The sequence below is a fragment of the Gekko japonicus genome, unplaced genomic scaffold, assembly GCF_001447785.1.
Source record: "Gekko japonicus isolate JY-2015 unplaced genomic scaffold, Gekko_japonicus_V1.1 scaffold1213, whole genome shotgun sequence".
NCBI lineage: Eukaryota > Metazoa > Chordata > Lepidosauria > Squamata > Gekkonidae > Gekko > Gekko japonicus.
This window is the reverse complement of record NW_015164709.1, coordinates 262,981-282,714: the sequence shown is the minus strand read 5'-3', so window position 1 is coordinate 282,714 and position 19,734 is coordinate 262,981. Positions and strand designations below refer to the sequence as shown.

At 42.5% G+C, this 19,734-nt stretch overlaps 1 protein-coding gene across 1 annotated transcript in view; it reads right to left on the bottom strand.

Moving 5' to 3' along the window:
- Positions 1 to 19,472, bottom strand: part of COL12A1 (collagen, type XII, alpha 1) — a 237,313-nt gene extending 217,841 nt beyond the window's left edge. The window contains 3 exon segments of the mRNA XM_015409542.1: positions 3,859 to 3,978; positions 13,066 to 13,175; positions 19,265 to 19,472. Of these exon segments, the coding sequence (XP_015265028.1) occupies positions 3,859 to 3,978; positions 13,066 to 13,141 (196 nt within the window). The 5' untranslated portion in view covers positions 13,142 to 13,175; positions 19,265 to 19,472.
- Positions 19,473 to 19,734: the final 262 nt, after the last annotated feature.

Here is a 19,734-nt window from a genome sequence, read left to right as displayed (position 1 = left end):
TTCCCAGCTGGCCCACCTTGGCAGGCCGGCTGGGGAAGCAAAGCAAGATGAGGGAGGCATCTTTAAATGACAGGGGGTGTGGCATATGCAAACAAGTTATGCTAATGAGTTATGCTAATGAGCTCCTGCACCTCTTTTTCTACGAAATGACCCCTGCTATCAGATATAATTTAAGACAAATTAAAGATGACCCTAGTATCTATTCTCAAACTGCTTTGGATACACACAAAAAACTCAATAAAAATTGTGTGCCCTGACCTGGATAGCCCAGGCAAGCCCAATCTCATCAGATCTTGGAAGCTAAGCAGGGTTGTCTCTGGCAAGTACTTGGATGGGAGACTTCCCAGAAATACAAGAGGTGGGAGGCGGGGGCAGGCTTTATTCAGGTACCTCTCTGAATATCCTCCAGGCCCCCAGAAGGGGTCAGTCACCAGAGGTCACTATGACTTCCAGATGCACATACACTCTCTCTCACACACACACACATACATACAGATACAAAAAAATACCAAAAAAAACCAAAAAAGGAAAGAAAAAAAATTGTGATTGAACAAAACTGCTCATTGTTATGGAAAAAATAGAAGGAAGACCTGTTAATTATTATTCCCAAAACACTTGGCAACAAGTTGCATACTTGTCAAGATGGGTAGATGTGTCAGTCTGTCTGAAGAAGTGAGCAGTGACTCACAAAAGCTCATACCCTGCCACAAATTTTATCTTTAAGGTGCTACTGGACTCTTGCTCTTTCCTACTGCATATAGGTATGTTTTATACTTTCACCAATGCTGGTATAAGAGAAAATTGATAGAAACTGTTTTACAAATACTATACTCCAGACCAGAATATGTCTGACAATAGGCACAATGTCCAACCTTGATTGGAAACACAGAAGGCAGGCAAACATTCTTTTTCATACTTGGTGTGAGTGCCTAGTGGTGAAAAATATGAACAAATATCTTTAAGACAGAAACTAGAATACTGGAAAATAGGGATTTAGGTATGGCTGTATTAGCTTTAATCGGGCATATGCCAAACTGGGTACAAGTGAACCATGTAAAATATATTTAAAAATTTGTTGACCACAGCAAGAATACTATTGGAACAGTTATGGAAGCAGAAAGGTCTGTGTGGTATCGGGAAGCTAGAAAGGGGCAGGGTGGCTTTAAGAGGTGAAAGAGGAAGCCCAGCTGAGGCAATAAGCGAGTAGCTTGGGTATGGCTGGAAGGGCACCAACTGGGGATAAGGTGGCTGCTAGGGGCTGGAGCTGCTAAGTCTGAGGAGGGCATGCCTCTTGAGTGGAGAAGCCAACAAGAGTGGTAGGGTCATGGAAAGTAAGGTCCATGATGTTAATGGATAACCTTACTGCATATAAGCATCTATGGGAAGAAAACAATACATGTAGAATGTTTACATCCAGTGGTGATGACCTTTCATCAAATATTGAAATAATTTATATTTATTTATTTATTGAATCTATACCCCGCCCTCCCCACAGAGCAGGCTCAGGTTGGCTTCCATACAAACATAAATATAACTTAAAATCATACAATTATTTAAAATGCAACAGATAAAACAGATACAAATACAAAGTGCTGGTGGCAATTAAAATTAACTTAGATGGCACATTTTCAAGATGGATTTCCGCTTCCCAGATGTTCTCAGATGTTCTTCTGCTCGTAATTTCTTGTGGCATCAGCTCAATGTTAAAACCGCAGGCCAGGGCTCTACAGCAGTGGCGGCCCCTAATTAAATGCCTGGTGGAAGAGCTCCATCTTGCAGGCCCTGCAGAACTGTGAAAGGTCCCGCAGGGCCCTGATCTCCTCCAGAAGCTCGTTCCACTGCCAATGAAAAGGCCCCGGCCCTGGTAGTAGCTACCCTGGCCTCCCTCGGGCCAGGGAGGGTCAACCAATTTTGAAACCCAGACTGTAGTGCTCTCTGGGGTATATACGGGGAAAGGCGGTATGTCAGATCCAGGCTATATATGGCTTTAAAGGTAAGAACCAGCACCTTGAAGCGGATTCGGTATGCTATTGGCAGGCAGTGCAGTGTCCTCAGCACAGGCTGGATGTGCTCCCACCTGGGGAGGCCCATCAACAGCCTGGCTGTGGCATTCTGCACTAGCTGCAGCTTCCGGATCCCCGACAAGGGCAGCCCCATGTAGAGAGTGTTACGGTAGTCTAGTCTCGAGGTGACCATCGCATGGATCACTGTAGCCAGGTCGGCGCAATCAAGGAAGGGGACCAACTGCCTAATCAGCCTAAGATGGTAAAAGGCTGACTTAGCAGTGGCCGCTTCCTGGGCCTCCATAGTAAGGGAGTGATCCAGGAGCACTCCCAAGCTCCTAACCTCCGGCACTGGCACCAATGGAGCCCCCCCAAAGGTCAGGAGTGGGATCCTCACCCCTGAACCGCCCCGACTCAGGCATAGGATCTCAGTCTTCGCTGGATTCAGATTCAGCCGACTCAGTCTAAGCCAACCAGCCATGGCTTGCAAAGCCCGGTCCAGGTCTTCCGGTCCAGAGTCCGATTGGCCACCCAACATCAGATACAGCTGGGTGTCATCAGCATACTGGTGACATCCCAGCCCATACCTCCGAGCAATCTGGGCAAGGGGGTGCATATAGATGTTAAATAACATTGGGGACAGGACTGCCCCTTAAGGCACACCGCACTCAAGCGGGTGTCTCCTGGACTGCTGTTCCCCTAGCACCACCCTTTGTCCCCGACCCTGGAGAAAGGAAGCAAGCCATTGCAGGGCAAGCCCCTGAATCCCCATGTCAGCAAAGTGGTGGACTAGTAACTGGTGGTCAACCATGTCAAACATGGCCGACAGATCTAACAACAGCAGTACCGCCGACCCGCCCTGATCCAGATGTCTCCGGAGGTTGTCAGTCAGAGTGACCAGCTCCGTCTCCGTCCCGTGTCCCGGGTGAAAGCCGGTCTGGAAGGGATCTAATGCGGAAGTGTCATCCAGAAAGCCCTGCAGCTGTATCACCACCATCCTCTCAATTAATTTGCCCAAGTAGGGCAAATTAGAGACTGGCCGATAGTTGGCCAATTCGCCCGGATCTAAAAATGGTTTTTTTCAGGAGAGGGCGGACCATCACTTCCTTGAGTGCCCCAGGGAACTGCCCCTCTAAGAGGGACTTGTTGATAATTTCCCTTAGGGCACCACGAAACCCCTCATGGCCAGATTTAATGAGCCAGGAAGGGCATGGGTCAAGGCTGCATGTGGTTGGGCATACAGCTGCGAGCAGTCTGTCGACTTCCTCCATAATGAGTGGGCTGAAGTGATCCAGGATCGAAATCGAAGACGTGCAATGGGCCTTGAGCTCGCTGACTGCTTCAAATGTGGCAGGGAGGTTGCAGCGGAGTACCAAGACTTTATCCGCAAAATAGCTTGTGAATGCCTTACAGCCAATATCCAATTCCCTAGCATTTGGTATGCTCTGTGGCAGAGCTGTTTTCGACTGAATCATCCTAAACAATTGGGCTGGGCGAGAGCTAGTGGATGCAATCGCCACTGCATAAGAAATCAATGAGAAATCAATCATAGAAATCAATAAGATCAATGCTATAGAATTTGTCAAACAACAACTTCTACAATGTGTTTAATATATAATTTTTTCACAGTAGTACGGATGCATACAGTATTTTGGAAGTAAATAATGAGCTAAAGATTTTTGATAAGAATAAGGAGATTTGCAAAAAAATTATATTTACTACTTGTATTTTATATACATCTTATATAATTGATAATTTGTATTCTTCCCTTCCCCCCATGTTGTCTTTGAAATTTTGCAACAGCATCCCCCTCCCCAAAATCACTTTTAAACAAAAAAAAAATGCTAAATCTTACCAGTTGCAGCAGGTGTCACTGTTATCCTGTAACCTTCTATTACATCAGGTGGTCTATTCCATGACATTTGAACAGTACGCTCATCTATAATTTTAAAACTCAAGTCTGATGGTGGATTAACTGCAAAAGATTTATATCAAATAATATTAATTTTAAAAGTTGAACAAATGGCTCTCAAATTAATATTTTAAAAATGTAAAGCAAAGCTTGCTAAGATATATATGTCTTTGCATAAATTTGTTTCCAACACATATAAAGATACGTTGTTGGCAAAAAGAGGATACAGGATGATGGACTATGACAAAACACATCAAAGAGAATACGCATTACAGACGACAGTACAGAACATTTGTTTCTTGAATTGCCAAGTCATTCAAGAATGGCCAGCAAAATCAAGCACAATAGAAAACACATTTGGATACATGTACAATGAATTCACAGATAATAACCACATATACAAACATTTCACATAACAATTAAAAGAATGTTTTTTAACATGCTGGGTGCAATTCATAAAAGCATGCCAAGTCACAACCTGCTTACAACACCATGAGATCATTTAACAAGAACATAATACCTCTTATAATGAAACATCAAAGAATTAATAAATCATTTAAAGTCTCTCTCTGCACATTTGTATTTCATTGAAACTTGTTTTTTAAAGCTTGGCAGAGAAAAACAGAAATATAAATTTTGAGAGTGCGGTAAAGGTTTGCACATTTCGGAGCTCAATTTATGCTACACACACACACACACACACACACATTCTTGGAGCTTAACCCCTTAGGTCTAAAAAGTCACCAAAGTTGTTTACCTTGTATGTGTGTACATAGACACACATAATTGGAAGCAAAGGGGTTAACAAATTATAAATTATTTTCTGTTACATCTGAACTGCAATACAAACTTTTTAAAACCAAGTTTTCTGGCTGCTTACACCTCTTTGCTGTAATTTATGTGGTGTAAACTACCATTTGTCTTTATCAGTATTCCCTTTGCAGCAGGTGTACCCATACTAAGGAATGGCATTTTAACATAAAATGCCAGTATGGTGTTCATACAACAATGGTTAATTACAGAAAGACAACATCAACACATATTTAAAGACATTCATTTATAGAAGGCATAGGAGAAGGAAAAAAAACAAGGAAGAAGACACCAGTGGTCCAAACAAATGACTGTAAATAACTTTGTGGGAACTGGTGATAAGATGAACTGAACAGTACAGAAAGGAATAGCTCACATATGCTCTTTTGCAGCATCATGCATGTATGTATATGAAAAGTCTATTATTTTATTATTTTTATTTTGTTTAGCTGCCCACAATGGACAAAAGCCTCCATGTACAAGGATCATTACACAAAGACGTTTCATAATAATATTTTATAATGATATTCTTGTATTAAACTTCATGCTGATTCATGCAGAATTTTACTGATTCACTGTCAGTGCATGGTAGATACTACAAATAACTATTTTAAACAAGCCTAACAAAGGCAAATAAGATTCAGCCATACTCTCTTTAATATTTCATATTGTTTGGCAAGCATTGCGTATGAGCCATATCTTGTGGTTTTCTTGGAAGATGCCCATTTTTGCTTAATTTACATCATCATCTCAAGCATGTTTATTCATAAGTCAGTCCTAAGTTTGATGGGGGTGTGCACAGGATTGCGATTTTAGGATTGCATCTAAATAGTGGTGTTAGGTTTAAGTGTCCCCTTCTGTTCACAAAAGACACCTTCTATGAGCAGAAGGACCCCCTTACGTTAACAAAAGAGTATCTTTGAATCCAGCTCCATGGTTGGTTCCAATTTATTGTACTTTTCAAAAATACAATTAACATAAAATTGAACCTCTTGAGAAATCAAAGAGCAAACTTTAGTTGTTGTAGATTTTCCGGGCTGTATGGCCGTGGTCTTGCCATTGTAGGACCTGATGTTTCGCCAGCAGCTATGACTGGCATCCTCAAAGGTATAACACAGAAAGATGGAGTACTCTCTGTTTCAAGGTGAGAAGAAAGGGGGGGAAATGGTAAGCAGGTAGGGCTGCCAAGCTGCGGCGGGGGATCCGTGCGTCGTCACAGGATCCCTGCCGCAGGGGGACAGCGATACGCGTTGCACTGGCGTCACCAGGATGTGACGCTACGCGTCGCTCTGGCAACGGGACTCCAAACAGCCCCGTTGCCAGAGCGACGTGTAGCGTCACATCCTGGCGACGCCGGTGCAACGCGTATCACTGTCCCCCCACGGCAGGGATCCTGTGACAATGCACGGATCCCCCACCACGGTTTGGCAGCCCTATAAGCAGGTAATTTATATCTACTCAAGAAGCTGGGGTAGGGCTGAGTTCCCCAGGCTGTGAAAAGCTAATGGACGAGCTTTCCTGAGGAGGTTCTTTTGTATATGGATTGGCTGTTGAAATTCTAATCTTATCTGTAGTGCTATTGTAAGATGTAAAGCATTTTGTGTTTTTCAGGATAGGAAACCATGCCCTATTTATTTTTATACTCTCTTCTTTCCTTGTGTTTAAGTTTATGAGATAAGTTTATGAAGTTTAAGGAAATTGTGTTTAAGTTTATGAATTTCAATGGCTTCCCTGTGTAATCTGACATGGTAATTGGATGTGTTTGCCAGCCTTTCAGTGCTTTGGAATAAGATACTGTGTCCTGTTTGACACAATTTCGACAACATACAAGAGCAAACTGTTTACTATGTCTAGAGAGGTAATACACTCATCACCTACACTGCTGTAGTTCAGTTCACTGTTTTTGCATATGACCCAATTTTATATTGCTTTTGTCCAATTCAAATATCTTTGATATCCTAGTGCTATCTAATTACATTAGCTATAGGTTCTACAGTTAATGTAAATAATATGGGAGATATCCATCTTGCACTCCTTGTTAAATCAACTGGCTCTGCAGCAGTGTGCAATGTAAGTGATTCTCTTCTTAAGATTATTAGTTATATACTTAATTATACTTTACTTTTGTATATGTTTAAACATGAGACTTGAGAACTTCAATAAATGTTAAATGTGTTTAAATGCATGGCCATTTCCAATGAAAATAGAATAATATGGCTTTGTGCTATTGCTAGAATGGGTATACTAGTGCTAGTATAAATGTTATTTTTTCCCTACTGTCCATACACAGGCAGTGAGATTAGAATATTAATCTGCATGCATAACTGACTCCTCATTCTGTTTATAGAAATTACAATTTTGCAGACAAAATGGAAGCAGATTATACTATCAAAATCATACAACAGATGTTAATAACAGAGCACACTAGCATTTAAAAGAATACCATTATAAAATATTGTTTCCAAAGCAATGGCTCAGGACAAATTTAATGCAAAGGCAGAGACAACTGACCTGAGCATGCTCTTTTTAAAAAAATAATAATTAAGCAGTACATGGGAAAAAAAGAGCACCACCAACCTTGAAGGTAAATTGACCTGAAGCAGCAGAGGTCTTAGGCTGTAACTGCTGGAGGACAGCAGCAGCCCACCTTGTTGATTTCCAAATGGCTGGATTCCAGATAAACTGAAAAAACTAACTGTGAGGAAAAGTCTTTAACATCTTAAAGGACTTTAATCCACTTTATGATGACTCAGACATGGCACTTGGCAGTTTTAAAAACATAGCATGAAAGTCACTTTTAACTCCCATACTCCCATCGAAGCCAATAGACAATGCATTTGAGGATGGTAAATGTGAGTGACTGGATATTTTTAAGACAAAAGATAAACACTTTTCAACCTTCAGATTTGACAAAGGATCCAGAGGTTACTGGTTTGCCACAAAAGGCAGACTTCGATCCTGTGGCCAGCATCCAAAGAACCATGTTTCATAAGCCCAAGGGGACTTTGGGCTTGTATTTCTCCAACAGCAGTCTCCTATGAATCACAGAACACCACTTTGGAAGCTCAGAGAAAGTTCCAAAGCATTTTCTGATATTATATAGTGGTCTGCTGTTGAAAGGGGGAAAATGCTAATAGGTTTATACACATTCTTCTTATATCAAAAGAAGGAGCCCTTAGAAAGTTTCTTCAGTCTACAAATGTTCTTAACTGGCCAATTCCATTTAGACTGCTGTAGTGCAACCCAAGAGTAAGAATGTTGAGAAAGGGCTGGAGCCAACCAATCGCATACAGAGCAAGTTTGTGGAGAGGAACTTTATCTCCTTCTCCTTCCCAGGGGTGATATCGGCCAAGTCTTGCTTCTTGCTTCACTCTTTTATAGCATGTCATTCCTAAAGCCCTATCAACCCTTAAGAGTATGATGCAGAGGGTGCAAATAGCCTTTCCATGAACTCATTCCATTTGATGCATGGTTGCATTCCACCCTAAGTTAACAAAAACAAAGATTTTAATTCTGTATCAGAAAGCTGGGAAGGGCATGATTATTGTTTTCATGCAATATAAGAATTGACATTGTATTGGAAATTGGTCAGGAAAAGTCCCATTTTAATTAATATTGGAACAATATCAATACTCCCAAAACTGAGTGAAAGTGATAATGATGCCCCTTCCAAAATTAAAACATAAATTTTAAAGTGTCTGCAGGCAACAGAAGTGGAAAGGGAGAGAAAGAATATCCCAGATTGTCCATGGTACATCAGGCCTTTAAACTTTGAAGGATACCCAGGCTTGGATAGCTCAGGCAAGGCCAGTCTCGTCAGGTCTTGGAAGCTAAGCAGAGTCAACTCTGGAAAGTATTTGAATGGGAGACCTCCTTGAAATACCAGAGGTGAGAGGCGGGGGCAGGCTTTATTCAGCCACCTCTTTGAATATCCTTGGTCACCAGAGGACACCATGACTTCCAGGTGCACACACACATGCAAATATGAAAAATACAAAAAAATACCCCCAAGAAACTTTGAAGGGCCATTATTTTGGGGGCAAAAGATCTGAGCCACGACCCATCAAAACAGTGACCCTTGGAACTTTAAACTATGTGCCATCTGCAGAACACAAGAAAGGCCTCCGGACCCAATATCTAATATTTATTGGAAGTGAAATATTGGAATGAGAAATATCAAGAGTGCCTTTCATGGTATCAGATATTACTAATTAGATCCAATACTTGATATATTGGAGATTTTATTGAGTCAGCAATACCCAGTTGTATACCCCTAATGTTCCCTCTCCCACTAAAATGAATATAAATGATATGTAGCCAGTTCATGTGGCTGTTTGCACATTAAACATATCCTGACCAGTTAAGATGAGGACCACAGTCTTTTTATGCTTCAGATTTGTGATATTAACTTGATTATCAATTCAATAAAATAAATGAAAATACAACAGCAGTTTTGTGGGTCACACAATTCCATTGGTAAAGTGTCAACTATCAGATGAGACAGGAACAGAATCTATAAAGACCACTGAGCTAAATCTATCAAGCACAAGAAATACAGTGACTCAGATCCTATACCTTTGTTCTCTGTGTGCCTGTTATGGCCATTTAGAGAGGCTGTCCTCCCCTGCAGAGCATGTTTCCTCTCAAGCAAGGCACTTCCACTTGTGCAAGACCAATGCTTTTCAAGGAGCCCCAAAGTAAGTTCCTAGTACCAGAGGTACACACTTCACTGCAGAGGGCCACCTCTCAGGGGAGCACATGGAACAAAGGTACAGATTATGCTCATTATGTTATTTTAATCCTAGCCCATCTTAATATTTAAATAAAAAGTGAAGGGGTTGTTTACCATGTATTTAATAACACACCATCTCACATTTTGACTGAGTAATTAAAAGCAGTCTCCACTACTTTCACAGACTACATAGAGTTTGATCCTGTCCAGTACCAGGGGAGTGTTGTTAGCTGAATTGCTGTTGAAAGGGGACATCTTTTCCACCTTTCCCTTCCTCTAGCAGTCACCTGTGAACCCCAAAAGTGGAGCCTTTGTGCACTAGTGGAAAGAATGCAGAGGATTCAACCCATGAAACATGATTTTTAGGACTGCGTTTACACTCACTGCTAAATTGTGGTACACTTCTCATAGTCCCGTGTGCACTATACTCGGAACTCCTGCATGTGAAACCTTCTGCATTCGCTTCAGTGAAGGAGATAATTCTGCTGAAGCCAACCCTTTTACCCATGTGAAGCTTTTCCCTCCACTGAAGTGAACAGAGAAACTCTTTGTGGTAGGGGAACTCCACTGGTACTTCAGGACTGTGTCACCTGCAAAGGATTGCTATATAGGAGCAATTGGTGGTGTGTACAGCTACAGAAACCCAGACTGAATAAAAACCCCAGAACCTCTTCTAAAACACTCAAACAGACACCAGCTTCCCACAGTACCTGGCAGTCTTAAACCAAAGTCCTATTGATACAGATATTGGGATATTAAGCATTTCAACTACAGGGTAGAATTAATCAAATAAATTTGTGTTCCAATCTCTTTTAAAATAAATTACAATCCTTCAGATTTCTAGAAGTATACTTACATTATATGTATCTTAATGGTATTATACCAGATTAATGGTCACAGTTTCCCTAAATTTGAGTCTAGTAGCACCTTAGAGACCAACAAGATTTTGGGGGTATAACCTTTTGAGAGTCAATACTCCCTTCATCGGATATGAGTTGGAATGGAGACTTCTGAGATTCGGAGATATCCATTCCAACTTGTATCTGATTAAAGGAGCTTTAACTCGCAAAAGCCTATACCCCAAAAATCTTCCTGGTTTTTAAGGGGCTAGTGGACTCAAATCTAGTTGTTGTACTGCAGATTTACATGGCTACTCTCCGAGACTAGTTTCCCTAAAGAATCCTAGGAATGGTAGGTTTAATGAGGATGCTGAGAATGTACTAGCAATTCATAGGATTGCCATTTCCAAAGTTCCCTTGGAGAAGAAATGATTATGTATGTAGTGTGGATAAAACAGAGGGTGAAATTTCAAAATATCTATGGTGTTCCTTTGCAGCCTGTAATGAAAACAGGAGCCAGCTAGAAGGTGAAAAGCTCTAAGAAGTGGCACTCTAGATACCGAAAAAGAAAAAACCCTCTGGAGCATTCTAGCTGACTTTGAGACTATTCTATGGTTAGTGCTATGAGAACTGTGGCCTTGAGTTATAACCAAAAGTAATAATAGGTCAGACATTTGAGGTCATATGTGGACTGGAATTTTGGTTTGTGTTTCCACACATTCAGTTAAATCGCAGCATTCTCTTGAACAGATTTCCAAAACCTTACACGCAGCTTATACAATAAACAAAGAAATATTACCCACATACATACTTGACACAAAATCATCCGTGTAGTATACAGTTCTCCCAAGCTGCACACATTCATTTGCATTCTGGAATGTTGTGTCCAGTCCATGCCGCTGTGTCCACAAGAGTGTTTATTCTTTACTTTGTCTCTTCATCTGTAGCCAGAACACTGCTATGGAGCCTGAGTCTCCAGGAGTATCTCCAGGAACAGACTCACAGAGGAAATGGCTTAACTTGACTGCCATCTTTCCCCACAGAAGGGAAATGAATCTGGCTAAAGGTGTCAATGACGCTTCAAGGGACAAAGGGATGTCTTGAAACATGCACTCAGCACAGAGCATTTGCATTGCATTGTGTACTGGATTCACAAGTACAATGCATGGATACTATTTACCCTAAAACCTTTCCCGGATCTTGTGTACTGTTGAAACTTTACCCATGGACCTTCCAGAACACGGGAAAATAGTCATATACAGAAACAAAGGTTTGCTTATGTAGGTTCCATTTCAGTTAGCCTTCTCCTGAGCTTTCAAAAGTTCTCTGTCCTCAATGGACAAATGAACTGACCTGAGGTGTAAACTGACATGCTGTGTGTCAGTGTGCTTTGTTTGAATGACCAGGTTTCTGACAGAAAAAAAAAAACATGCCATTAATGTTGAGGGGTATACATAGTATCTGTTTCCAGAAACCCTCTTCAACAGGTTGCAATCAATGACAAGGACAGTTCATGGAACATTCTCCTGTCTGGTAACAAAGGGCCTAATTATCTGTTATATTTTACACACATCTGCTAGGGGGACTTCCAGTCAAGCTTCACCTGCAAGCTCCCCAGTGAGAACTCAGTTCTCAAGTACTGTAACAGAGCTCTGGTTCAGACAGGGGCCATGGCATGCAGAGAAAAAAGACTCCATAAAATAGCAAATTGTAATCTGGACCATGTTAGAAAAAGATGCATCCAAATGTGGGAATCTCAGAGGGAATTTCACCATAGGAAATATATGGCAGCGCAGAGTGATCCTCAAAACAACATGAGTCACAAACTAACATCACAATTTCAGCATCCTGTCTCTTGAACACAGCTGCACACATAACACAAGGAAAAAACCTACAGTCCAAATTTAAATAGATACGTGGATACCTGATGCTCTCCTAGACACTTCTTACATCAATATACAACATCAGGGAGAGTGTCCCTTCCAAAAATGTGCTGAAACATGCAAATACAAGATTTACTACTCCAAGACTGAAGAAGATACTAGTGGCCCCTGTGGAAAAAGAGGAAACTAAACTTGAATTTTCTCTCTTCTGTCTCAAATATTCCAAACAAAATCGTAGACTGTTGAGACTTCAATCCCCAGGGCCCTGTTCTCTCTGCCTAAACAGCAGCTATCAATTGCCCTTTCCCTTGTTCCTCATAACTGACTCGTCAGAAAGGCTACCACTACCACCCTCATGCCAAACAAAACACATATACAGCAGGATACTGTTGGATACGTTTATTTTATGTTTTTAAAAACAAAACACACTCACACTTGTATGTCTATTATGTGTTCATTGTACAAAACAAAGCAATTAAGCACCAGGAGGGTGTGTGCAAATGCTGCAGGGTTTCTCCTACTTATAAACAAGAGATTTCAAGTTTGCACAGGCATCTTCTTGCTCCCTGAGCACTCAGTCTGGGGTGGGGGGGAGAGAAAGAGAGAGAGAGCATACACAGAAGTGCACAGCCCAGCTCCCGTTTGCAAGGAACACACAGTGTGGACAGCACACCAGAAAGACACCAGAGAAGAGGAAGGAGAGAGGGCACAGCTACAGCTGTCTTGCTATGCAGCTGGCTTTCTGAAATAAACAAAACACAGAAAGGAAGAGAAGGCAGAAAGAGGAATAAGGCAAAACAATTACACTCAGGGAGAAATTGTTTGGTTTTGCATTGCACTAATTCTGCACCATCACTTTCAAGGCGTAAAGGAATAAATGGTTTACCTTCAGCCTCTATTGAGCAGAGGAGAAGAGCTGTGCACAGAGCAGCAATTACTGCTGCAGAGAGCCTGGTCTTCATTTTTGTCCGTTTGGATCACAACCACATGAATGATCTATGGCAATTAAAAGAAAAAAGGGGTGGAAGAGAATCAAAACCTGGGTGGAGAGGAAAGGGAGTCCTGTACCACTAGAGAAAGGCAGGCTCTGGTCATTTTGTTTCCCCAAACCCACCCTTCCTCCAAGATACACAAAATCCACAGGATGAAGTTAGACACCCCCCCCCCCGGCTCTAATACTCAGAGCTGCCTTTACAGAGTAACAGGACAGACGTGTCTGTGAACAAATAACTATTGTCAACCATGATGTTGTTTTTGCAGTGCCCTTTTTTCCCCATCACAAATTGAGGAACCTTTAAAACCTAACCTTAAACAATTTGGGCAAAATCGTGTGTGCATTTTAAAGTGCTTTAATTATTAGTTGTTGGGAATCTTGCCTTCCTTAATGCCATTGTTACCATAGGTTATGCATTTTCCTATTTTAAATGTTACCAAACAACCTTCCACACATACCTTTTCTCCAGGAGCATAAAAAATTGCCTTGCATATATAAAGCAAGTTTCTAGTGTTGTTAAAAGACATTGTCTTAATTGCTTTTTACCCATTTTCTTCCTAAAAGTGAATGATCTGTGTCTTTTCCTCTTTTTAGAAATTTGAAGCCAGTTTCTGAACCAACTTCATTTTGCTCAAATCAAAATTCAAAACGATGAGGGGCAGGAAGGGAGGTTCTGCAGGACTTCATTCTGTGGATGCTCAGAGGAAGCCAGGGTCTTCCCAAACCTTCCCATCCCCTTGCTACAGCACCACCCTGTGGTGTGTAACATAAAACAACTGCAAGGGCTGACATTATTAAAGGGTGTATAGATTTCTCATCAAAGAGGAATGAGAGAGAAATCCTTCTTTCAAAAGAGGGGGGGATCATAGAAGGAATCAAAAGCTACGTCAAAAAAGCAAATTTCAGAAAAAGGAATTCCCCTCCCCATAACAATGCTACAAGTTTCTTAGGAACATAAGAGCCTGTGCAACAGGCCAGTGGTCCATCTAATCCCACATTTTATCAGTTTCATCTGGCTACAGTAGCTAGTCAATGTATCCTCTTTTCAATAATTTTATTAATTAAATCCTATGATACATTCAAATACCAGTATCAACTAGTGCAGGGGTGTCAAACTCATTTGTTATGAGGGCCGGATCTGACATTAATAAGACCTTGTTGGGCCAGGCCATGTGTGTCATAAAATGTAATGCCAGGTAGTGGACATATAAACTTTATAAAGGACACAAATACAAAGGGTTTTTTTAACTTAAAATAAAAACATGCTTAAACCATTAGCACTTTTGCAATATTTTGTTTATTTAACAGTGTCTGATAACTGACACCTCTTGCTCTGGATTATTGCATCAAAATGTCTGTGCTGTTGCAATCTTGAATATGCTGTTCAGGTGTGTATCTGTAAGCTGCAAACCTACAATGACGCAGCAGCAGCAGAACTGGAAGAGAAAGTAGAAGACAGCCAATTCCACTACAGGCCTGATTGAAGCCCTCCAGGGGCCTAAACCGGCCCCCGGGCCACATGTTTGACACCCCTGAACTAGTCTGTGTGTGCACATGTGCACATGGTCTTTTAAACATTAACTTCTTAGAAGTGTGCAGAGATGGACAAGAGAAGAACAGAGAATGAATGTGTTGGTTTCCAGCTACAGGGTCCAACCATAGAAGTAAATAAAGTGCCCTTTTGCCTTGGTATTTTTCCTTTAAGGGGCAGTGTGTCCCCTCAGCCATTTAATGGGGAATATCCCTAGTAAAGCCAAGCCAGCATCAGAGAGGCACAACATATGCTGCTGCTGTTTCACTCCCTTTTTCTTTGCTAAACTTGCAGCATTCCCCTCTTTCTCCATGTACCACTCCGAGCCTTTACAGATCACAGTTACTGATCCAGAACCCATTGTTAAAAAAAACCAAAACACAGTGCCGCCACTTTCTGCCCTCTAACATAGGACACCAGTTACTAGTGACCAAAGATAACATTAAAGGAAAGGAATGGGAAGTTATTCCCAAATTATATACAAAGCTTACAGAGAGAAAAAAGGGCAGAAGATTAAATAGAGGCTTCTGATAATTTCACAGGAGACACAAATGTTGAAATGGCTGAGAGAAACAAATCATGGTTAAAAATGAATAATGAACATGTATATGCTATTATAAGAAGTTAGTTTGCAATATAAAACAGCCAGCCAGAGTAGTGGTTAAAGTATCAAACTAGTATCTGGGAGACCCGCATTCAAATGCCCACTGGGCCATGGAAACTTGCTGGGAGACCTTTGGCCAGTCACATACTCTCAAGCCTTACCTTCCTTTAATTCTGTGAAGATAAACTGGAGGAAAGGAGAACAATGTAACCTGCTTTGGGTCCCCACCAAGGAGAAAGGAAGGGTGTAGATAAATAATATTTTTAAAAATAAATGGATTTGTGAATCCACCTTCCTGCCTGACAACAATCACGAACCCCCTCCTCCCATTCAAAGCATGTTTAAAACTGTGTTTCTGACTTTCACGTATATACACCCACTGCAGGAAGACTGAATTTTATTCTCCTTCCCACCCTGAGGAAACAAGAGCCACCAGTGAGCTCCAATGACAACTAATTCAGAAGTCCCTTCTCTCCTTCTCCTCTTCTTTGCAGGAAATCAACTCAAATGCCTCTTTCAGCTGGGGTTTCATTTACTTCCTTTTTCACAACTGCTAGAACAATTAGTTCAGGTTCACTTTAGAAATCTCAGGGTAGCTGGAAACTGTAATAAAAACACTCTGCCTACAAATATGCAGCTCCTAGAGCTTTGGGTTTTTTTAAGTCTGAAACAGATCATACACAAGGGGATGTAACATACCACTGAAATCTGATGCCTATGTCTGGTAGCCCCTGATGCAGCCAGATCGTTTAGTTCATGCACAGAGGGATGGAGAACAGCTCTAAATCTCAGGGTGGAAGTAGGCAAAAGAAGACGTCAAGGGTCATCAATCTGGAAATACGGGTCCTTGGCTCCAAACCTAGTGTTGACTAATCAGAAGTCTTTCAAACCGTTCTGAAAAAATTCATACACACTACTCATTGCTAGGGCAGTGTCTGTGGACATTCCAAGCAAGCACAAGAAACTGATGGAATTTAGTGCTGGTCACAAAATTTTGCATCTGGGATTTCAGTTTTGAAAAAGCAATGTTTTTTGGTCCTTGAGGCTGCAAAGATAGACATAGAAAGTGCACGGCCAATGGAAAATCTCCTAAAGGGGGGTTGGGAAATGGGAAGAAAGAAGGATTTGTATGGCTCAAAGCACCATTCCATGTCCTACTCCCCATCTGGCAAAACCATAAGCATCCAAAATAAACATCTGCATGAAAATATGGTTAATTGGCATAATATACACACATTACAGAATTTAGAACTCTGCTCTAGTGTAACCTACATTCTGCATTAAGAAAAGTGTGCTGTTCAGCTTATGTGCAGCCTGCTATAGAAATTTCTGTCCCCGATTCCTTTTCTGCCCCTGCCGTCTAACAGTCCCTACATGACACATATTAAAAGGAAGTGGTGACAGAAAATATGCCTTGTGGCTCAGAAAGTAAATATCAGTGAATTTTATAATTTAAAAAAGCTTATCTGTTCACAATCTAGCAAAGACTCCACCTTAATCTCAGAAAGACTGGCCGTTCATAAATACACTAAATAAATAAAAACAAAATAAGCAACAATTTAGTCATGCTTAACCACTAACCATTCATGCTGCAAAGCAATGCACATTTATTTAGGAGTCAATCTCATTGATATCAGATTTATATCTGAGAAATCTATTAAGAAAACCGGGCTATTATTGTGCTTGAAGTCTGGACCACTGGCTAGATCCTTTAACTTATCCTTGATCCAAACTTCTTTGAATTCTAAGAGTTCATTAGTCTCCCACAAAACCATTAAACTGAACAAGAATTGCCTGTGGATGTCAAAGTATTAGCCTGATGACCCTTGAGTTTGCAGCAGCCAAAATCCAAATGGTAGCAAAGTCCCTAGCCCCAAGTTATTAAATTGCCCTAATTAGGAAAAGCGAAATTAAACTGCATCATGAAAGAAGTGGCTGCTATGTGTATCTGCTAGTAGCACTATGACTGATAAAGCAAACAGAAAAAACAAAAAGCAGACCCTCAGTGCAATCCCATCCTAAACACAGTTACTCCTTTCTAAACCCATTGGTTTCAATGGCTTTAGAATGGTATAGCTCTGTTTAGCATTGTACTGTTAATCATCAGCTGTCTGCAGGGACTAAACCGCAGGGAGCAGGACAGTTTTCATAAATCATTAGGCTCAGTGGGAAAATGCTCCTGACCTACCCAATGAGAATTTTAAAAAAACAGAGGCAGTTTAATCACCATACAAAACTGATAAGATGTGACAGCATCTTCCGGGATCATAGTCAAGGGCTGGCACTGGGCCTGAGAAGTGCAAGCACGCACTCTCGTTGTTTTAATTGCTATTTAATGAGATGCACTTCCAACTGCCTGACACCCAAACACAAACTTTCTGTGAAAAGTACTGCACAGGAATTATTGCACTGATATCACATCGGCAACCGACCACTTTAGCAATGATTCCTCGTCCCCCCACCTTCAGTCACACCTGCGCTCTCTTTTCAGCCTTTATCACTCGCGTGGCCCCAACAAGGAAAGGACGGTCACTTCTGCACGTTCGGCTTTTAAAACGGGCACTGACTGCAAAGCTTCTGTTCTGAGTGTTTTGTCTTATCTTAGAGCGCCACCTTTTGAGCAGCAAAGAGACGAATCGGTAAAGCCAACAATAAGAATATTTCGGGGGGTTTCCTCCCTGCTACTCTCAACATCCCGGACCGATTCCGCAAAAGCAGTTGTTGTGCCCTCGGTCTCCCGTTACCCCGGTTTCTCCCCCACCCCATTCCCCCTGCGTGTTCTTGATCCTAAAAAATAAGGATCAAGAAGACCCGGGGGAAATGGGGGGGGGGAGGGAGATGCGGGTCAAAATGCGGCTGCGCGCCAAATAGTGGGGATTGAGCGGTACAACCGGGGAAACGGGAGATCGAGGGCGCAACGATTGCTTTTCCGGAATCCGTCCGAGTCTCACCACCCCCGTCCCAAATCTTTAAAAACGTGGCAAAACGTCTATTGGATCGCCTAGCAAAGAGCGCACGAACACCTTCAGTCTTTCAATCGCGACTGTTCTGAAAGCCAACAGCCACAAAGCCTAACGAATGTGTGACCTAAGCCACGTTTCCTTTATCCGGCTCGGCGGAACATCTGTTCTACTAGTTCTGGGATGTCACCCAGACAAAAGAACTTCAGACGTCTTCACTCCAAGAAGAAAATAATTTCTAATGGGGGGGGGGGGAGAGAGAGAGAGAGAGAGACGTCTCGCGTGCTAAGCCGCTATGATAAAATAACTGGGTTTTTCACTCCAGCGCAAACCACAAGTCAAAACGCTATGAATGGGGAAATGGGAGCACTTCCCGCAGCAACGAACCACTGGAAACAGGAGAAACTTACATGTAAGGCGCTGCTGTACAGGAGAGAAGGGATAGAGGGTTGGAGACGGGGGAAAGCGTCCAAAAGTAATAAAGGATATTCCTGGCAGTTGGGAGGTGGAAGTCATGATCTATACCAGCCGCTTACCGTCATAGGAACAAAAAAAGTCACGTTTGAAGGAACTCCGCCATGAGTTGTGGTCACTTTTTTAAAAGAGCCTCTGTCTAAGATTCTGGAAAATATCACAGGAAATTTGGCAGTCTGGGAAACAAATTCTGTGCAGACGTTTCTGCGACAAAGGATTTCATTGCAAGAACCTGTAGAAGGTCGATCTGATAAGAAACCTTCTAATGCCACACAGCGAAAGAAAAAGCACCACCTTTTCGCATTGCATCCGCCACCCCCCAAATCCCCCGTTGCTTGTCGGTTTCCCGGCGATGGGAAACCGACAAGCAAGCACCCGTCTAACGTACAGGACTTCTCTTCGGAAGGCTAAGCGCTCACATCCTCCACACTCTCCCTCTCCCGCACGCACAGCCACCGCCGCTCCCCTCAGAAGATGCGCCTGCAGACCAGCGGGGATTCCCTCTGCGCCGCGCTCACAGACCTTTCATTGGGCGGGGGGCGGCTGGGCGGGGATGGAGATGGCCGCTCCGACGGTACCGCGCAGCAGGCGCCGGGCGAGTCAGGCAGGCGGAAGGTGGCGCAGGAGCCCCAGCCACAGGACACCTTGGGTAAGGGCGAGGCCGCAGCCGCTGCGAGGGGTCTCGTCCGTCAGAGAAGCCGTGCCTTCTCCAAGTGGGAAGAGCCTCTCCGCAAGCCGCTACTTAATAGAGGGCTGTTCCCAACTCGCGACTCGTCTCTCGTAAGCGGTTACGAAATGGCGGCAGGAAAGGTGGACGGCTGCCACGGGATGATCTATGCGCTCCTCTCTCTCCCGTCCTCTCCAGCAGGGCGAGCGAAGACGACGGCTCGCGCCTGCTTGGAAAGTCGCGCATACCTCGCCGCATTCCTGAGGCATGAGGAGTCCAGCGCGAGCGCACCACTGGTCCGCCGCGCCAAGGCTGGCGGGGGGGG